The sequence below is a fragment of the Paramormyrops kingsleyae genome, chromosome 8 (assembly GCF_048594095.1).
Source record: "Paramormyrops kingsleyae isolate MSU_618 chromosome 8, PKINGS_0.4, whole genome shotgun sequence".
Classification (NCBI taxonomy): domain Eukaryota; kingdom Metazoa; phylum Chordata; class Actinopteri; order Osteoglossiformes; family Mormyridae; genus Paramormyrops; species Paramormyrops kingsleyae.
In genome coordinates, this window is record NC_132804.1 from 16,959,845 (window position 1) to 16,981,757 (window position 21,913).

General features: G+C 44.2%; 2 protein-coding genes across 2 annotated transcripts; both read right to left on the reverse strand.

Moving 5' to 3' along the window:
* Window positions 1-476: 476 nt before the first annotated feature.
* rhebl1 (Ras homolog, mTORC1 binding like 1) lies at window positions 477-5,749 on the reverse strand. The gene is made up of 8 exons (XM_023832217.2): window positions 5,304-5,749; window positions 4,382-4,453; window positions 4,038-4,105; window positions 3,041-3,123; window positions 2,774-2,830; window positions 2,643-2,690; window positions 2,423-2,504; window positions 477-1,992 (listed from the first exon to the last, which is right to left on the reverse strand). The coding sequence occupies exons 1-8, from the start codon at window positions 5,353-5,355 to the stop codon at window positions 1,900-1,902; spliced, it is 555 nt and encodes a 184-aa protein (XP_023687985.1). The 5' UTR covers window positions 5,356-5,749; the 3' UTR covers window positions 477-1,899.
* Window positions 5,750-5,952: 203 nt separating this feature from the next.
* Window positions 5,953-21,872, reverse strand: LOC111853875 (limb region 1 homolog-like protein). The gene is made up of 17 exons (XM_023831272.2): window positions 21,591-21,872; window positions 16,917-17,001; window positions 15,491-15,524; window positions 13,372-13,511; window positions 12,387-12,490; window positions 11,923-12,046; window positions 11,094-11,162; window positions 10,553-10,617; window positions 10,386-10,458; window positions 10,213-10,296; window positions 10,036-10,112; window positions 9,525-9,602; window positions 9,351-9,424; window positions 9,041-9,131; window positions 8,866-8,932; window positions 7,617-7,778; window positions 5,953-7,358 (listed from the first exon to the last, which is right to left on the reverse strand). The coding sequence occupies exons 1-17, from the start codon at window positions 21,651-21,653 to the stop codon at window positions 7,276-7,278; spliced, it is 1,473 nt and encodes a 490-aa protein (XP_023687040.2). The 5' UTR covers window positions 21,654-21,872; the 3' UTR covers window positions 5,953-7,275.
* Between the last annotated feature and the right edge of the window lie 41 nt (window positions 21,873-21,913).

Genomic DNA, 21,913 nt, shown 5'->3' on the forward strand with positions numbered 1-21,913 from the left:
AGCCACTGTGACTCTCACCAGTAAAAGCAGTGGGCAAAAAATTGAGACCAAAACTGTTGATAAATTTAATGGTCCTAAGTGAATTTCTATAATAACATGTATTAGGCAGTTGCATTCAGTAATTTTAGATTCTCTTAAGGGTAAAACTAAACCTTTAAATCTAACTATGCTGCCGGCTCTTTCAACAATAAGATCCTGACACATCGAGTCCCTGACTCATTCCTGTTGATTGCTTGTGAAATATATCGCCTTTTACTTAATGTATTCATGGTTTCACGCATTTCGCTCTCAGCGACAGAATTAGTAGTACACCTTTCAGTGGAGCCTTGAATCATTTTCTTCATATATTCTTCTGATCCCGCTGCTTAATTATATCCCAGAAGCCCCAACACTAACTTTGTAAGTCTATGGCTTATTTTTGCCTAGCAGAGACAATTTTCAAACATGAGATCAAAAAAATACACTTGAAAACATGGGAGGCTTAAAGGAGCAGAAGGATTTATTCATATATACATACTGTTTACAGCAAGATGTTGGTATCAACTCCAAACATGCAGGCATCGGCATTCAGATGCGCAACACCAGCAGATCCCAGGTTCAAGTCACCAGAGAGGAAAACCAAGAGAGCACCTTTATTTGGGGGGAGGAGGGGGGAGTGGGGGCAGGCAGGATAAGGCACAGGATACAGCATCACCAGGTTAGGCACCAGCTTCCAGCAAAACCGATACCCACTCTGACACACGGCAAACTAATAAATACTCTGAGCACCTCAGCCTGAGGCAAAACACACAGGGTAAGGCCGTGCCAATTCTGCGCATGAGCAGTGTGGGGGAGGACCAAAGACATCAAGTAGATTCTCTCAATATACCATTTTGTAATCCTCAAACTGTAAACCATAACTGTCTGAATTGCAGTGTAATTATATACACACATATTCAATATACAAGTACTGGTTTTCCAAAGAAGAGCAAGTAAATCTCCAAACTGTTCTACAAAAAGTTTGCTGCTGATGCCGGTCACAACGTAAAATGAACCCTTTTAATATTTACTTCTGCTAAATGAAATAGTAACATTATACTGGAAAGAAAATTACACAAACAGGTTCATTTAAAAGACAGTTATTGGGATATATCTTATTTGTACAATTAATGTACTCTACAGTCCAGAGAAGCTGAAATGGTATGTGTCAACCATGTCATCTGCTGAAAGCAAGTAGTACATATACTGGTTAAGTTATGGTCAGTTTATACTGGTAACCAGTGTGCAAGTGATTCTAATACTGAACCTTGTGCTCTCTGTCATACTGTTGCATTCTTAAAGTGTTTCATCAGTGCAACCAAGACACTGGTCAAAAACAAACCACAGGTATGGTTGGACCACTGACAATTGCCCGGACCTGCCATGTTGCTGCCACAGATTATGTAAATGATCTGACCTGCTCATTGCATGGAACCTTACTAGGGGAAAGCTAACTGATTGTGATATCCTTCAGCATGAGAGAGTAATTCATTATGTGATAAAAGACTAAATGAGCTCATTTATGAAAATAAAAAAATCTGTCCTTGTTCCTGAGGTTTAAGCCGAACCTTTTTAAAAAACCAGTTTAGTCTGTTTCATTTTGTTTAGTAGAACCAAGATGGTTTTTATCACAAATCCACTACAGTAACATTATACAGACTCTCAGGAGTTTTCAAAATCGGGTACAAGTAACCAAGTAAACAACCTGGTGCCAGGACTGGTGAGATCCTGCCCAGCCTCTAGATGGCGCTCTAGCTCTTGCAGTTTGAGACAGCAGATGGTACATCCATAATCCCGCTCAACTGTTTGGCGGGCAAGGAAGTGGGTGTTGGCGTGTCCCCGGGGGTCTGCCGATGGGCCCACTGGTGTCCTGCTGGGCATCTACATCACAGCACACTTTTTCTCCTCCGAAGGCGCATTCCCATCAGCCTTCTCCATCTCCAGAATAATCCTTTTGAATACCTCCACAGCCGTCTGTCACAGAACACAAGCTGGATGTTCACCTTCATTCGCATTAATGAATCTCATCAGCCCACTTCCCCATGTTCTTGTCTGTTTTGTTGTATTGATAATTTACATTGTTAGACTTGTGGCAGCAATGAATTGCAAGAATGTTTGAAAGTTTTGACTGTTTCCTTGTGGTTCAAATGCAACAGAGTAAGCACGATGAGGCTAATTAAAAACCGTTACCAAGAATCACTCAAAAATAACCTTAAAATTCTACTAATAAAACATTAATATATTTAACGTGACATATAAGTGTTGCCCAATTAAAGCCGTGTTTCTGAAGTCAATGCTTCCCATGCCATTTCTATCTAAGAGCTAACTGACCCACCCCTGAGGCTCACTGAGGTACAGCTTATTCCATACTAAACCCCCAGAGCACCTGGGAATGCCCATATACCTGATTCTCCTTGGCTGAAGACTCCATGAACGCGGCCCCCCAAGAGTCCGCCAGCTTTTTCCCTTCCTCTGGCTTGATCACCCTGAGGAGGAGCGACATGCCCAACGTGATGTGCGAGGCCCAGCGTCCAATGAAGATCCCCCGTAGCCTGCAGTAATTCTCTACCCTGTGCCTACAGATATGGTTAAGTTTCTTGACTCAGTTTTAAGTAACATCTCACCTTTCCATGTGAAGATCCTTCTTGTTCCCAACAAGAACAGTTGGCACCCTGAAAAAAATAGCATTTAATCACCAGTCTGATCATATAAATGTTGTACAAAGTGTTAATAAGACTTGACTTGTAAAACCTACTGGATTTTTCCAACCATGTCCAGTAGCTTGTCATGGAGGATCTGAACCACCTCAAAACTGCAGAGAGAACAGGACGACTATGCATGACTGCACGCACATTTTGTAACAATGGTAACATGGACACAGGCGTAAACATGGGAAACTGCCATCTGGCCTCAGATGAAATTTGTACTGCTATTGTTACTCGCTGTCAGATGTCAGACCTGAAAGACAAATCACACACCACAAAGCGCACAAATCAATGCAAAGACAATGACAGGGACTCACCTCTTCATAGAGGTGACTGAGTACACTAACACATAGCCATGGATGTCCATTGAGTGTGACTGGGGGAAAATTGAGTACTCATCCTGTAAAGAGACAACAGGGCAACCGCCTTTAAAGGCAACACCAGACCAAGATACCTCCACAAAACAAACCAGTCCTGCATCTATTTATCACAAACATATAACATTTTCAGGAGTTAACAAGCCTTGTAAATTTAGTCAAAATTGCTGCTGATACATATTACTCTTAGAATCTCAGTATTACTTCCAGAATTACCAGTTAACTGAAGAGTTATTTGAACTCCCTAGATATTTATTCACAACTGACAGATTATATAATAAAAACTGTACTGTAACATCTGCTGTGCCAGAATCATTCCATTATCAGCATGATATGGATGTAGCTGCCTCTGTGTTCAGACATGAGCAGATAGACTTTCACAGCAATGCAATTCACACTGAAATCTACACTTAAGTCTGATGATACGTGTTTCAGTCCCATTGCTGCAAATATATGCGTCTCATATCCTATGGGATTGCTTTTGCTGTCATAAATGTCTGGAAATGCTTCTTTGGCATTAAATAAGGGTACCGAAAAATAAATTCAGCAGATACAACGGAGAGTCTCCACTTTTTCCTAATTTTAAGATTTAAAATGGTCATAAAATACGGAATGCTCCAACAACAAAAGGATAAAAAGATGCATACACATTCTAGAAAAATGTTACAAGGAATGTTTTTATTCAACACAAGTCATTTTCACCTTTGTGCTACACTGAATGGACACCAATTAATTTAACCTTCCCTACAAAGACAAATTTAGAAATTTAAAATTTAAGAAAATGTGAATCACCTTGTATCAACTGACAAAAGGATAACAACCAAAGGCAAAACAATGCATTTATACAGACCAGGAGCTAAAAGAAATATCACATCTAAAATACAGTAACAGTGAGCAGAAATGTCACTTTGCATCTTCCATAACAGAACTTGTATACCTGTCCTGCAGTATCCACCAGCTGCAAGCTGAAGTCCTGTCCGTTCACAGAAACCATTTTATTAAAAGCTAGTGACAAAGAAACAGGAAGATATAATGTCACAATAGGGAAAGGAGATCTAAAAGTGAGGTAAATACACATGTAAGCTACCACTGCAATAAAGATTCATAGATATAGCCACAATCCAAACAGACTACATTTTGTACACAAATAAGTCTTTTTTGATTTACTCCCTTCCCTAGGCACACACACACACTGTTACTGTGATTCTCAAGGTATTTACTGGCCAAAAAACACATTGATGGATTGTGTTTCTGTAACTAGATGCCGCTGAAGATACCTACTGTTTTCAATGGTGGGGTCATAAGAGTCTACGAACTGTCCCTCCACAAACTGGATTGTAAGCGATGATTTGCCTGCAATGGAAGTCTGACACATTGGTAACAAAACACATGTAGCTTGGTCACACAAGTTCAAGACTTAAGCTGCTGGGTTGACTTTTTCCTCTCTAGAAGGTCATCAAAAAACAGTTTATGTAAACCTAAGTTGTCTGTGGTGGGTTGCAATACAATAAGTACTGTACAATTGTACAACCCATAGTTATTCCGGTTTTTATTTTCGGTTTGGTTTTAACGTGTATGTGGGTTTTATTGCAGTTTTATGTTTCAGACTTATTTTTAAATTACTTTAGCTTTGCATCGTGTTTTAACTTTATCCGTGACTGTGGCACACTGTTGCGTTCAATGACACGGCTCCATTTCCGCTCTGCATAAACATCTGTGCGGTACATACATAAGTACGTGTGTATGTATGTACTTATACAGTGTGTGTGTATATATATATATATATATATATATATATATATATATATATATATATATACACACACACACTGATCACAAAATATATAGACAATGTTCCCTACTGGACTAGACACGAATATTACCATGCCTTATAACACTAAACTAAAGTAGTACTTTGCAGTTTGTTAAAAAAAAAAACCTAGAAGTTTCGTTTTGTGAATTCAATCTCGTTTTCCATTTCAAATAATACATATTTTCATTTCAGTTTGCTCATTTTAGTTGACGGTAATCTTGTATCAACCACGCATGAAACGTATTCGGACCGGTACGTGGACTTAACGAACTAATCACAGAGTAGCCTAAATCGAGATTTTGATTTCCCAGGGGGGATATTAGCCAACCAGGCGTAAGCCAACTAGTTAACCCCGCTGAACAACCTAACAATAGGCGGGCTTCTACTCACCCACAGATCTGTACCCCAACACGGCAATCTTTCGGTACTTGGGCTGAGGCATGGCTTTAAAAGTCTATCAGCTCAAATAAATATTTAATAAAACAAAATGTAAGGCTTAAATTTTTGAAAAGAAAAAGTTTTATCGCCACATTCGTCTCGTGTCACGTGACAACAACAAACTTTTTTTCTCTCTCAAAGCCGCCGAAGATCGTTTCCCCCCGGTGGCTCCGCGCCGTCAATAAAAGTCTACACTGTCACTCGTAAATATCACTATCCGCCTCGGGATTTGTTCGTAACCTCGGTTAGCGCTTTCAAACGCGATCAAACCAAGAAAACCAAAAAAAAGTGAAACGGCCAGTTCCAAACGACGATGGCACTATAGAGTCGTACTGCCGTAAACTGCTTAGAGGAAGGAACGCCGTCGTAAAAGTGCAGACGCACAAGGCTAACATGTTAACGAGTCCGGAATGAAGAGCGCCATCTTACCCTGTTCATGTGACCATAAACGTCACATCTTACGTGTGATTAAAAGGAAAGATTTCGTAATTAACGTGCGGTCCTGCTGCTGCAGAGAGATGGCAGTAGACAGAAAGAAGAACGACGGTTTCGGTTCACGTATTAATAAAAAAAAACCAGAGAAGGATCAGACATCGGGAAGTTTTGAAAAAAATACGTTTTTATTAAATAAAGGTACACAATTTTCATATTTTATTCACAGTTTAAAAGCAAAGCTAACACTGTACAAATATAAACAAAAGGATGACAATTTTATACCTGTTATTACATTTTTTTTACTGCTGTTCCAATAATGAGAATTTTAGTTACTTTGCAAAATGGCTTTTGGATATTATGGCATTATATTTTTTCCCTTCACAGATTCCAGTTTTTTGTTTACACTAAACTAGCATTTCCCCCCTCATCACAGCAGTCAAAAAGCTAATTAGGATCTCTTTTTCACAGTTAATACAAAAGTCAAATTTCATTGCGCAAACAAATTTCAAACACCCAAAGTGCATAAAACGTGTGCATAGGACAGACCCGGGAAAGCCAAGCTGCCTTGTACCGATCTGGTTTTACAGCATTTTAGTGCCCCGCTACTGAGGCGCATAAGAATACCACAGAATAAATGGTCACAGAAGATTGGAAATTTCAAAATGTGAGGTTTCTAACAGTGGTTTAAGAGCATGGTACACATCCCAGCATTATAACACTGCACATTACAGACGAGGATAATTGAAATATTTTGATAAACACTCACAAGTTTATAGAGAAAGACCAAAGTACTAGACAGGATGAACCCTAAGACGCTTCAGGTCTGAGTTATTCAACAGGCACAGCAGCAGAAAGAAGCCTGAAATGATTCCTACAAGAGTAAAATTAGCACACATTTTAAACACCAAAAATGGCAATGACATCAAATTGTATCCAGGTGATGAAAGGATGGGGGAAGCCCTGGTCTGGAAAGGCCATGGAAAACTGATGGAGGTGGTGCAACACTGGCTTCTTACCAAGGTCAAAAGAATCCATTCAGAGAGGAAGGAACTTTGGGTAACAATAATATAATATATATTGGGTAATCCCTAATATACCGAACGACAAAAGTATTGTTACAATGCATTAAGTGTACCACTGATCAAACAAGCTTCACTACACTAAATATTCAATATTGTACAATAGTTTCCTTTGATTCCATCCATCTTTCAAATAATCCGTTGTGATGTGAGGAAGCAGATATACTTGGTCCCTGTCCTAGGTCTGCACTGTCCATCTGCTCCTCCATCTCATAAGTCTGGTTTAACGTCACTGCTTGATGAGCTCCATAATTGTTACAGCTGTGGTGGCAGAATGATTAACGTTCATTCTGCCTAAGAGACGCTGTCCAAGTTAGATGGATGTTGTCAATGGGAGGTAAAAAAAAACAAACAAAGTCCAGAAAGTGAAAGGCGTGCAGTGAGACATGGGTGTGAAGGTCAGTGACGTGTCACTGGATTTTTGAAAGTCCATGAGTCAGTATCTTGAAGGGGACTTTAGGACGAGACATTGTCAAAGGTAGCCTGTGTAGCCCTGAGAAGAAGAGAAACAGGGGTTAAGAAGTGGTAAGAGGAGGTGCATCGTAGGGAGACTCAGGAAATCAAAGTGGGGGGAAGGAGCAGCACCAGAACATATGACATAATTGAATGAAAATGTTTACTTTATGAGCTCCTGTATTATGATAGTATGTTTCCCACCCCAGGGCCAGCTATTGCGGTCTAACGTAACACAACCCTGCTCCCTTAACGATGAAGTGTACTGACAACTCTGTGCCCATGAAACGATGCTCACCCACAGCGCAGATGAGTTCCCGCTGCATAGCCCGCGTGATGGACCTCATGAGGCAGGCTGACGTCAGCCCTGCGAACAGCATGTTGTACAAGAAGATGATGTAGAAGTTGCCCAGCCAATCATACCGTCCGAAGTCCCCTGGCAGGTCAAAATGCGTGATTCCTGACATGGGAAGACCAGAGTGTTAAATCCTTCCACCCATCCTCACTGGCTCAAATTATTTCAGAACATTTAACATCATGACTGTCCTGTGAAAAACATGAATCTCCAAGCGTCCATTATTTCAGGAACATGAAAAACAATCTTTTTCTCAGAAACTGCTCTACAAAATAAACCTAAAACAATGCAATGAGACACCCTTAGCACCACAAACAGAAACCTATCTTTACACAGCCGTCAATGAATGGTTTAATGTTTTAAATGATCTTTGATAAACAACAATATTAGCTAGCTAGCTAGCTAAAAACATTTTTAAAATTTGAAATATGAAATAATCCATACAAATGCCCATCATAAATATAAATGTTAAGTGGTACAAAATAAATACTAGACACTTCACAAAAAATCTTTTCATTGGTCAATTAGATGTCAAATGCTATCAGTAGACAGAGCGCATTCCAACTGTAGTAAAACGTCACAACTGCCAAAAAGTGACCATACCCCGAATTTATTGGATAGTGACAATATGGACTAGGCATTAATATCCAAGCTACTGTACCATTCTCAAACACATCATTCACTGCAGAATAGCAATAGACCAGCATATACCAAATTCATTACCTAACCCCTATATACACTACCAGTCAAAAGTTTTTGCAGCTACTGGTTTTTATCACTTTTCCATTTATTTCATGAACTGCAGATTTTTTTTATTCTTGTTAAGCATTGTAAAGTTGAGTGAACAAATTTCAAAAAGAAAATACAAGTCAAATAAAACAAGTTTCCTTTATAACACGGACAGAGTATGTAACGGTGCATGTCTGACATCCTAGTAACTGGTTGTGCGATGATGCCATAGTTAAATTCTAAGCTGTCTTGATATGGCATTTTCCTGCTAATAAAGGTACTCAAATGGTGAACACAGTAAATTTGTCAGCAAAGAATACTGAGTCTATTTTTAGTACATGTTAAGTGAGTAACATGCAAATGTTGGAATCTCAGTGTCTGCAAAAACTTTTGACTGGTAGTGTACACCAGTACAGCACTGGAGCGAATGCTGGTTTTTCACTGAACTGCTGCACCGGCTTACCCAGGGTGCGGGAGAAGACCGGCAAAGCGGAGCTGAGCATAAGCAAGGACACGCAGTTCCCAATGATCTGAGGACAGAGAGAGGTTAGCATTCAGTTGGACCACAGGTGCTGTAGAAATTGGCTGACTGATGCACAAATGTAGGGGGGTGGGGGGGTGGGGGCTCCCCGACATGCCTGCGTCAGGGTGGTGTCTTGAACACGGGGCAGCAGGCTGGTGAAGAGGGGCAGGCTGTAGAAGCCTACCACCGACGATGCCATCAGGTATCTGAAAAGCCTCGATAAGGAAGAGACACTGCAGCGCAGTGACTGCAGGACTGCAGAGCACACTGAGCTACATCTGGCAGATGAGCGACTGGGGTTAGGGCCTTGTTCAAGGTCACTGGCACAGGGCTCCAACCCACAGAGCCATATATCGTCCCACCCAGTACTACAGTAACGGCCAAGGTCCCCTATGTGAGGGGCTGACGCAAGTGAGAAAGGATACAGGATAAGGATGACCTGCACAGCGGCACCGAACGAGCCAAACATGGAGAACGAGGCCGCTCCTAAGAGGGGGTCCTGGTGGAGAAGGGAAGGGGCAAAGGTATTAATGAGGGGCAGTTTCCTCCCACAGGTAACCCAGACGCGTCCACAGAGAAGGTGGCGGGTTGTTCCTCACCTCCATTCCTCGGGGCATGGCAGTATCGTCGAAAAGCAGCTCCAGCACATGGAAGCTAACTATCAGAACACAGAGTACCTGAGGGAGAGAGGGTGCAGGGTGATGGAGGACCGACACTAAAGCTCGTGTCCGTTTCCGTCTTCCTGCTTTTGCACCAACCAAGGTTGAACCGTGTCATCGATAGCAGTGTTTTGCACACCAGTCCTCGAGGACCCCTAGACGGTCCATGTTATTGCTCCCTCACAAATTCCAAGGAACCGGGAGAGAGCATAAACTTGCATAAATTTGCACCATGTCCCTGAGGACTGCTTCGAAAAGCACCGATCTGTAGAGGTACATCTCATGAGCATATTTACTTCATAAATCGAGTAACCCGTTTTATACAAGTGGACTGTTAGTTACCAGACACACTTGATCACATGCCCCTGATCAGCTGCCTAGTCATACAAACATCTACGGAAGCTTCCTCTGATGTCATGTCAAGCTGCCTGGGGGGATCAGCCAGCCTCACCGTCAGTCCCAGCAGGAGCAGCAAGGTCAGTGGGTAGCCCACGTTCCGCTGCCAGGGAGATGCATTCCTCTTCAGCTCTGAGCAAAAACAGGGAAAAAGATGACGGCACATTCACTCCAGGCTTTTATCAAGGGCTTCCACAGCCCTTCTGTGGAGCCCCTGAATGGTCTGTCTTACCTAGAGACACCCGCCTGGCTTGTATGGAGAGAAACTGATTCTTGAGGATATCCAGGTTGACGCTGATCCAGCAAGAAGATTTGCCTGATGGAAACAAGACAGTGGCTCCTAACAGACAGCTGGCTCAAACCCAGGGTTCATCTCTTTCTCTTCTTGGACACCAGACCACTAACCTGCCAGCTTCTTGGAAAGACAGGCTTCCTCAAACGCCACGCAGCTTGCAGTCTCGTCAATGTTCTCCAGCAGCTGGAAGGGGGGCAGTGAACAGGACTTGTTCTCTGAGAATGTCGGTGCGACAGGAGTGTCAGACAGACCCACTGCAGCTCGCGCCGGCACTCACCCGGGGCTTCACCAGGACGCTCTCTGTGACGATGAAGACCCGGGACAGCCCGAAGGGCGTGCATACTGCAGGCGATGCAGAGAGACAAGCGGCAGCTCAACCATCACTAGCCAACTTCATACACAGCAATGCTAACCATCAAGAAGCCATGTTAATTACAATGAAGTGAAAATGTAACAGTGCCATTAATGTGACCTGGGCACTATGCTGTGGGAAAAAAAATCATCTGAAAAGGGGGACTTTTGCACATACATAAATGACTATTTTTAAATTTAAAGCTAAACTCTGATCCATCCACTACACTATACAGCAGAACTGCTCGTTTCATCATGACGGATTGGGCCCAGTCTTTGAATAAGCGTCTCCTGCGCTCTTCCAGCACCTAGTGGACACGAGCGCTCACCTCTGCGGGAAGGACAGAGCGGTGCACACCCTCGTGAAAACATTACGGCTTAAGGGTGGCTGTGGACACCAGAGGCTGCTACAGAATCAGAATGGCTACAATGAGGATGAAATGGAGAGGCAGTGCGAATGTACTCACGCAACAGCAGCAGGACTCCGAACAGGGATATGCAGGAGTACAGGTAGGGCAGGTAGCGTTCCCACAGGTCTGTGAGAGAAACAATCGAACAGGGACAAAGGCGTCATAACTACGTTATATTACACACACGCACGCACTGTATTTGGCAGTTACTAGAATCCAGGGCTGTCAAGTTTTGAAGACAGGCAAGAGTGACATTCCACAGGATGCCTTTTCATTGGTTGTTGTGTTGTATTTTACCCAGATACAATAGTACTATTTTCTGATTGGCTATTGTGTAGGCCCTTTCTTTTTTTTTGATTGGCTGGTAAGAATCTTGGGGCAAATCTTGTCGGAGTTCATAAAAGAGGCGTGTTTCCGACGGGAAGCGACGTTTTTCTTGACGTTTCGTGACGTTTTCATCCGAGTTCCGACTTGGAGAGAAATAATCGAACGCACCATAATGTCACTCAACTCAGAATTTCCGAGTTCCGAGAGAAAAACGAACGCACCATTAGACTCCAGCGGAGACACGCTTGTTTTATAGTGAGGCGCTACTGTGCCGCGGTCTGGGGAAAAATTGGGCTCTGCGGCATATTAGCCTACAAATTATTTTTCCGCATGAGAAATACAATGTGTGGCGGGAGTGCGTGACAAAAGACTGAAAAGAGTGACTGTCACTCTCAATGCGTGACACTTGAGAGCCCTGTAGAATCGTTATTCTGACCAGAAAGTTCGCTGCACAGGGAGAAAGCAGGCAGCTAGTAACACAGCCAGGCTAACCAGAGGGTCAACAGTGGGGAGATTTAAAGGACTCTACGTGCTGAGGATAGAGAGGACTGACGCTCACCATTGAGGCTCTCCCTGGCCACGTCGTGGTGGGTGAGAGCAGACGCCAGCCACAGCATACCCAGGACCAGCAGGCTGAGAAGCAGGAGCACCACGGCGCTCTCATAGACACGGCCCATCACGCCCTGCGTGTGTCACGGTCAGGACCCCGGTTAGGCCGCAGCTCGGCCGTGTTTAGTGGTCAAATGCCAGTACAGCAGCATGTGTGAACTTTCACAGACGCCTCAAGAAGGTCACCTTAGCTGCTTTGTCCAAGACCCCATCCTACTCACCAACTGGACAACTAAAACCTATATCTGCTCATGAAACCACAAAAATCTACATGTTGGTATGAATGACTGGTCACCAGTGCCAATGTATTTAGTCAGCTATTATGAAAAGATATCCTGAATTACATAGCACAGCATGACAGAGGACTTTGAGAAAGACTAAAATAACCTGTAATTCCAGGCATTTACAAAGTACCTTCTTGGAGCCTACAAATCCTTCGGACTCGGTGAAGAAGTAGGCGAAGGGCAGGAGGAACACCAGGGAGAGGTTGGAGAAGAGGAAGATGAGATTCCACAGTCCTGTAGAACGTAATAGTAGGTTCACAAAGAACATTTACATTTCAAAACCCACATATTACATCGCTATCACAACATAATAGACAAGAGAAGTGTTGTTGGTTTGGGGCATAAAATGGCACGATATGTATGATTTGTAGACTGGAGACGGCAGCAGTAGTTTCACAGTTCCTCCACCAGAGAGAGAAGCCATCTGAGCAAATTATTTTCTGTTAATAAACAAAAGTATATCAAAAAAGAAATAAGAATAAATATGATTTTGTCGACCTCCTGTACCTGAGGAGGCTATAATGGAAGATTCCAGCCAACTTATGGTTTGGTGTTTGTCAGTGGAACGAGAGAAACAGGTTATTGGGGTGTGAATGTTTACACAATAGGAAAGAAATGTTGAAACCTACTGTGCTGTAAGATGAAAGGAGGCTGAAACAGCCAGCAAAACCTCACTGAACATTCAGCTAACTAAACACCTCTCCAAAAAACGTGGAGCAGATCATAATGAAAATAACATAAACAAGATGGAGAACTACTCCTGACAAAAACCTAATGATAAAATTTAAATGTAAAAATCGGTCCTTATCGAAGAATCTGTATGTCAAAGGTTTAAAATATTTCAAATATCTTAAGCATTTGCAAGTTGAGCCTTCTGTTGTGTGGCTTGGTATTCAAAATCTTGAGAGAGACTGACAGAGACGACGAGAGAATGCAATACGTCAGTCGTGATATTTGTATGACAGAGCAGTGACGCAAAACGGCAGGCAGTGATCTGGAAGGCGGTGGTGGATCCTGGCAAAATGGGCAGTTACCCAGGGTGCCATCTTCTGTAAGGGGGGGGGGGGGCAGGGGGCAAATGGTGGCACCATTGCTGGGAGGGCAGATGAGCTTACCATGCACAAGGGAGCCATTGAGCCACTGTATGTAGTAGCTGTCAGGGACAAACAGCAAGACCTCATTGGACAGGATGGAGAGGGGCAGCAGGAGGACGGCACCCACTGACACGGAGAGGGAGAAGGTGCACAGCCACAGCCTGGAGGCAGGAGGAGAGCCTGCATTGAACCTCGACGATAATAAAGCATGAAGCTGGTCACACTGGCTTTTATTACCATGCTTTCTGTAGAATTGCTCCTACAAAAATGGACCCCTATAATCAAAGACTTCAAATTGTTGCTACCACCCAGCTGTCTTACAACAATATATCATATCCAGTGTTAGGGAAGTTACGCACAAAAGTAATCCATTAGAGACAGAGGTGGAAATTCCAGAAAGTACAAATCCAGACCAAGGTTTTGTTTCAACCAGCCAGCTTAATACTTTGTGACTGTGACTCTTTATACTCAACTGGATGGCTGAAACAAAACCTTGGTCTGGAATTGTACTTTCTGGACCGGACATTTCCACCTCAGTCTGTAATGGATTACTTTTGTGAGTAACTTCCCCGACACTGATCTTATGACATGTGCAGTATAGTTTAAGCTCCCTGCTTGAATCAGGATCTCAGTGTGCTTAGAGTGTACAGAGCTTTTACACAGTTTTAGCTCAGGATGGTCACAGAAAGACGGCACGGTGACAGACGCAAATCCCATTTTTCAAATGTGCCATTTAGGAACTTTCCTGTTAACACGTCTAGGTCAGGGGTCTCCAACTCCGGTCCTGGAGAGCCACTATACAGTAGGTTTTCTGTCATACCCGGCTTTTGATGAGCCACACCTGCTCCTGGTATTTACCTGAGAACAGGTGTGGCTCATCAGAAGCCGGGTATGATAGAAAACCTACTGGACGGTAGCTCTCTAGGACTGCAGTTGGCGACCCGTGGTCTAGGTAGTGCAAGTGGAATGAAGCCAGAGAACTTGCTGATGTTGATCAGCATTGCAGCTTCGCTGGGGCCCTTGCCACCACAACCATTCCGCTGGGGAGATCTCCAGCATGCAGTCATCATATAAACAGTCAGCAGGAGGCACAGCTAGTAGTAGCCCCCTACTGGCCGCCTGGACACGCCCCCTACTGGCCACCTGGACGTGCTCCCTACTGGCCACCATGACGCGCCCCCTACTGGCCGCCTGGACACGCCCCCTACTGGCCGCCATGACGCGCCCCCTACTGGCCGCCATGACGCGCCCCCTACTGGCCCCCATGACGCGCCCCCTACAGGCCGCCTGGCCGCGCCCCCTACTGGCCACCATGACGCGCCCCCTACTGGCCGCCTGGACGCGCCCCCTACAGGCCGCCTGGCCGCGCCCCCTACAGGCCGCCTGGCCGCGCCCCCTACTGGCCACCATGACGCGCCCCCTACTGGCCGCCTGGACGCGCCCCCTACAGGCCGCCTGGCCGCGCCCCCTACTGGCCACCATGACGCGCCCCCTACAGGCCGCCTGGACGCGCCCCCTACAGGCCACCATGACGCGCCCCCTACAGGCCGCCTGGACGCGCCCCCTACAGGCCGCCTGGACGCGCCCCCTACAGGCCACCTGGCCGCGCCCCCTACTGGCCACCATGACGCGCCCCCTACAGGCCGCCATGACGCGCCCCCTACTGGCCGCCTGGACGAGGTGTAAATTCAGCATATACCTGCTGTTTATCTTAATCTAATGGATTTTACTGATCCCAGGGGGAAACTCTGGTGCATACAGCAGCAAGAACAGATTGCATGGATGAACATGCATATAGTGCCAAATAGGAAGGGTTATTTATGAAGTTATTTATAATGATATAAATACAAAAAAACAGGTCTGCATGACCATTTTCCTGCAGTGCATGCCTCTTAGAAACAGTAAAGGGGACCTGACTGGAGGGAAGACCGACAGGAAACCACAGAGACACACCTGCACCGGGATTAGGTCGCCGTGGAAACCGCGCCACAAACAGACTATAGAAATTCAGTGCACTGTTTATACAGTCAAGGATACCACCTCACTGTCATTCTGGAATATGCCAGAACAATTTGGCAGAACTTCTGGCCGCTGGCAATACAAAGGGTAACATTTGAGGACGGGTTTATGATTCACTTACGAAATTCTGTTCACTGTCGCATCTTCGCTGTCATCTGAAATGCCAATAGAGTAGAAGTTAATGTGTCATGCAGCCACTTTTCTCAGCATGTATATTGAAGCACAAAGGCATCAGGAAGGCGTGCAGAGAATGGGAAACCTTACAATCGAGGTTGCTTTCCACATTAGAGCCGATACGTGCCCACACACTGAGATCAGGCTCATTATTACCCAAACTCCCCTCTTGCCAAAGATCCTTCATTATTTAAGTAGCAGGCAGAAGCAGCAATACAGTGCGATACACATACGTATACGCAACATTCTGCCAGGATGACAATGCTTCACAAAATATCGACATTTTGTTTTTGCACAGTTTCTCACATGCCTGTAGAGAAAAAAAATCCCCACAAACCGCACTGCATCTAAGCCCCCCAAGCCTGCAACAGCTGGACATGCATCTCTGGGCTTCGCAGTACAATCTGCACAGGGGGGCAGTTTCACAGAGGTGAAATTATGAACATTTCCACAGATAAACCAAATGTATGAAAGAATATTAAAATGTACGTAGGACATGTACTTAATTTTGTGGGTTTTGTTTCCGTGATGTAACAGTTTCACCGTGCTGTGACTATACAGTGTTACAGACATCGTAACCTTTACCTTTTTGTGGTATTTTAACAAGCTGTCAGAAGAAAGAAAACACAGAAATGGAGGACACCATGTGTTTCAGTGACATTTCAGAGAAACGTTTTTGCAGGCCGCAAGTTCAAGGCTCAGAATGTTCCCCCAGAAGCTGAAACTCGAGGCACTAAGCAAAAACGTGAAGCTGGCATGGATCCTGATACTAGGGAGGTCCCCTGCCGTGCCGTTAACCCCAAGGAGGTGGGGGGGGTCATAGAACTGAACACTGGGTATTATTATCACAGGGAACATTCCCCCATATCCCCCCCCCCCCGATGGGCCAAGGTGAGTTACATAACAGACACTCTGTCTGTTTTCAGGGACTGTGCACTAAAATGCACAGTCCCCAGCTGGGGAAACGTAGGGGGGCATAGTGACCTCACCCCCCTGAAATCCAAACATTCAGACAAGTTAACTGGCACCTTACTGTGTGACAGACCCCCAGCCCCACTGTGACCTAGTACTAGATAGAGGGCTGGAAAATGGATGGACACGTTAATGCATGATCAGAAACAAACAAACTGAATATACTAAACATTTCTGCTTTATAAATGCTGCTTTTCCTGAAAATTCTCATACTGACTTCATTAACATGTGACCTACGTGTAAGTATATACATGTAAATATCAGGGTACCCCTGTCTGGCTGTGGTGCAGCCTGGGACCTTTGCACAAACCCTCAGCAGATGTGCCAAGGCGAGACAGAAACTTCTCTGCAGAGATAGAAAGTCAGCAGACTGGGGAAGGCAGTGGACCAGATGTACATACCTGTCATAAACTCTGCATTCTTCTTGTAGTGAGTGATGACGAGGTAGGAAAGAATGTAGAGACAAATGAAGAAGAGCACAAAGATCTGAGGAAAAAGAGGTGGCTATGTTACAAATAATTGCAATAAAATGAATTACCATAGCAAAATAGTGTGTGTGGGGAGCTATGCTGGCATAGCGATTAGAATTGCTGCCTCACATCTCTAGGACCAGTGGTCAAGTCTCTGGCCTGGCTGTGTGTGTGGAATTTGTGCATTTTCCCCACGTCATCGTGGGGCTTCCTCTGGGGCTTCCCCCTCCCACCCAGTCCAAAAACAAGGCAAACTGAGCTACCAAGTTGCAGGTAGGTGTGAATGTGTGTGCCCTGCAATGGGTTGGTGCCCCACCCTGAGTTACTCCTTGCCTTGTGCCCTTAGATTCCAGGATAGACTCTAGATCCCTGTGACTTTGCACATTTTGGAGATATTGGCTGTAGAAAAGTCGGGCATCTCTCGAATATAATGGGAGTGAACGGCATTCTTTCTGGGGTGATTAAAGTGGCAGAAAAATACATTTGAAAAATCCAACAGCCATGACTCTTAGCAGAAATCATGACCCAGTTATCGAAGGTAACCCACAGATGTTTTAGTAAGCAGTTTAATGCACAAACTATTTTCTTTGACCGAATTCTACACACCAGTCGTACCACTGCACAAGACGATACGCACATGAGCACATGACACGGAAATTATAACAGAAAAGTGACAATTTATTCATCCTCGTGGGGAAATTCTCTTTTCACTTATCCCATCCTGCTTAATTTTGTGATTCCTTTCAAACAGACTAACAACATTCCATAAGTATACATACCTCAAAGATTTATACTGGGTACTTACTGGGATTACACAGCACACAACCCCACGGCTAAGTGTCTGCCTAATTAACTTCAGCCATAAATCCCTCCTCTGCTGATGCCATCTCTGTCCATGCCAACTACAAGGAGAAAGCACCTCTAAAACAAATCATCGTTTTACTGACTAATGTCTTTCTTCGTCCTTTATCCAGTGAAGCTGCTTTTAAGACTAAGGTCAAGTAGGGGCTCCTTTTTAAAAGCCCTCATTCGTTCATCGCATGGGAAGCCCGGCACAGTGAGTGAATGAGTGAGTGAGGAAGCAGAAATGGAACATCATGTTCACTCCAGATAGGCTTTCAGCTGGGGATTAGGGTTCAGGCATGTGTTTCAAGTACACAAACCTTGGCCTGACGTAAAAAAAGCAGGGAGGGGGGCACAGAGGGACTGGGGAGGATGAGCCAGTACCCTAAATAAAGTGGTTCTCTGCATCCAAGCCAACATGGCAGAGTGCCGGCCCATCCGGGCGAGGTGCCAGGAACAATGTCCCGTCATATCTCAGGCAAAGTAGGTGCTGCACACCAGTGTGGTCCAGCACAAGGATAACTGGGGGCAGAATACACATTTTCACTCCCCCGCAGGCCACAGTTGGTACAGTCTTGTTCGCAAAAGGAAGGTGGGATTCAGACCATGGTGCTGGATGGTACAAACCACGTTCAGCTTTAGCAGTGAAGCACTGAGGAATAAATCCACACAGTAAGAAACTACCCAGTCAGAAAAAGAGCGTCTGTCTTAATGCAGAGACGGTGTGAGGAGCAGAGAGCAAGGCGAAATCTAACTGCCTGTCTGGCCATATCTGACTCCTGTGGCACCTTCACATCGCCACTTGATCACAATGGATGGTGTGGAACAGACCAGGAACCCAGGGCGTCTCGCTAATCCATTCATAACTCCGGCGGCTTTTCCCCCCGTCCTCATGACATCACTGAAAGGCACCTTCTCTGTTTACTGCTCTGTCATTTGGAATTTTTTTTGTGAAGTACACTGGAAGACATACATCCTTGTTCTGCGCAGATGGGCAGACCTGGTGGATGATAAGCGTAAAAAGAGAGCACCGATAATTGTAGGAAAAGCTTGGATATGTATGTCAGAGCCACACGACAAAGGTGGCGAGTCGAGCTCAACTGACACATCATTCGAGCAATATAATTGGTCAGTATTGTGGTTCCGCAAACTTACTGGCATCTGTGCAAAACCCTCCAATAATGCCCCCTTAATGTGCCTTTAAACATTCATGATGTAAAACGTAGCTCTCTCACTGAAGAGGATGCTAAGGAGTTATGCTCTCTGCATAATAACATAACAATACAAGTCCTAACTTACTAGTTTGTTTAGCCAAAATTTCTAGTGACAGGTTATAATGTTACTTAAAGTCATCATTTTTATTTTTATATTGGGAATTTGAGTCTTGGCTCTTTGATCAAGTTTGAGAAATTGACATAATCGTACCAGTCAGTAAAACGCTGATAGCATCCATTTAATTTTTAATCATGTAAATTGTAACGCCTGAAATATTACCCTAAGCTCTGTTTTGGGGACAGCATTTCCACATTGGTGGGTTCATATACAAAATTACACAATGTCTCCGAATTGCCTGGTGCTGATATAACTATTGACTTCATAGTACTCGACTTCTTCCAAACTCCGAATCTCCAATGTTTAAACTTCTTCACACAGCTGCCCACACCAAGAAAAATACCAAACTTTTGGTAGCACTTAAATATCCACCAGCTAACAAATTATTCACCCCTAACCCTGTAAGGTTACATGACTATACAAGACAAAAGATCATCTATTAAAATTCAGGTCAGGAGCACACGTAATTCCAATTCACAGTCTGAAACACGTCACACTGGTCCAATCTCGATGAATATGCTGATTTCATAATATATTATGGTATATTCATTTTAGTAAACGATCTACTTAAAACTACAAACTTCGCCCACCTTATAACCAAATCATATCCAGCATCCCTTCATTCTAATCCAGCTTTTTATACACATATACATTTTTGGGGCAGAGAGTCAATTTCAGAAAATCAGTTTACATTTTGACCTCCTGAGACCCCACCCATTCATTTATGTCCATTGTAGTGGACATTTTGTTTTTGCATCTATCTTTTCACTGATGTAAGGAAACATATTTATTCCTGTTGTACACTAAAAAGGACATGCTGTGATATTAAAAATAAATTTGAAAAAAGATGTCTTATTTCCTCCAAAGACATAGAATATCATAATTAACCTAAAACTGAAGGACACTTTTTCCTTGGGTCTCAGGAGGCTGTCAGAAGGCTGTCAGAAGGTCCCAGCTGAAGCACCCTTCTACTCCACTGGACGCCGTATTGATGACACAAGCCGACGCTCCTCTGCATCTGAACACAGGGGTGTGTGAAGCGGCGCCCTTATTGACAATTGGCACCTGCTGCATCACCGTTGTGTGTGTCAGGGAATGCGAATGCATGCAGAACTGAAACAGGCTCAGCAGGGAAATAAAGAGGAACTGAAATGCATTGTGGCAGAAACAAAACCGCACTGGATGATACACCAATTCCCCTTTTTTGCATGTTTTGTAGGTTCTGTTCAGTCATCTGAGCAAAACTTTGGTTAAAAACAAAAGAGCTTCAGCCTTTCATTTCAGTACTTTCATTTGACACTGATTAACCGGTTAAATGAACCAGTCTTTTCGAAAACTGAGGAAGAGGAGAGAAGAGGACATTCTCTCATGATTCTTGTTTCCTATCACTAGTTAAACATTTGGGAATACCAGCATGACTAAACTTGATTAGCTCCACCCAATATCCTCGTTTGGATCTTAAGGTCGTTAGCTGGCTAAAAACGTGGGCATCAACCCCCTGGAAACCTGCCAGCCAAAGGGTGGTTTGGAACAAGGTGGGCATAGTATATGATCCCTCCGCCGTCCCTCAGAAAGAGAGCTAGGTAGTAAGGCTCCACCCTCGAGTGCTTTCTGTTCTAGAAGAGTCAAAGGTGGATCTTCAGGCAGTTACAGACAGAACCTCCCAGAATCTCACCAAAGGCAAATAAACTCTGCCCTCATGAGTCACTTAGCCTAAACAAACAGGCTATCTGCTCAACGCTATTATTATTCTCTTCTGAATGCTGCATGCTTGCTTTTTTTGGCACCTGACAGCTCACTGCTCAAATGTTTAAGTGACTCTTCATCTGGACGCTATCTGCAGGTCACTGTCCTATATGGTCCCTTAATTTTCTGTTTATCATGTGATGTGGTCCATTGTACACCATGACATGGGATGCAACTGAATTTCCATAAAAATGAAAGAGTTACTTTCCACATTCCTGCTCAGCATGCCAGTTGAGATTCATGTGCCTGAGACCGAATTTATTTAGCATAGCTTTGCAAGCTAACATGGTATGAAATACATCAACGATCAACTCTATTCGAACCACCAACAGTGAAACTGTAACTTCCGGTAACGTGTGTGTGTGTGTGTGTGTGTGTGTGTGTATATATATATATATATATATATATATATATATATATATATATATATATATATATATATACTGTATATATGTGTGACCCTCAAGTAACATCGTAACATACGTATTTCTTCATATGGTGACACATAAAATGAGCAAAAGGGTAAGGCGATACGATGCATTTCAACGCACCAGCTAGATAAGGTGGACGGATGGATTGGGAAGGTATTCACCAAAGCCCTCCGAGCGCAGGTGACGCGTTAAGAGCTACACCAGAAGTAGAATAGTTAGTTTACAAGGTAACTTCAGAGATCCGATTACTTACTATGGTCTCTCGAACACGGTCGTGGAAGAGCTGCTCTCTAACCGACACGTCGTCCGCTTCCATCCTCCGACAGCATGTTCCGTCTGCGGACGCCTTCAAGGAATCACAATCATCACAGCCCCGGCATCCTGATACGCCCGTCGGGGCTTTGAGCGGCTCATACAGTCCGAGGCTTCAATTCACTTCCAACCTATAAGGTCTTTGCTGTAGATGCCCACTAACACATGGCAACCCCGCACTTTTACTAAACAGACACCATGGTGCCCGAAAAGACTTATTTAAAGTGCGGGGCGTGTCTAGGGGCGGGGATAGGGGGCGTGGCC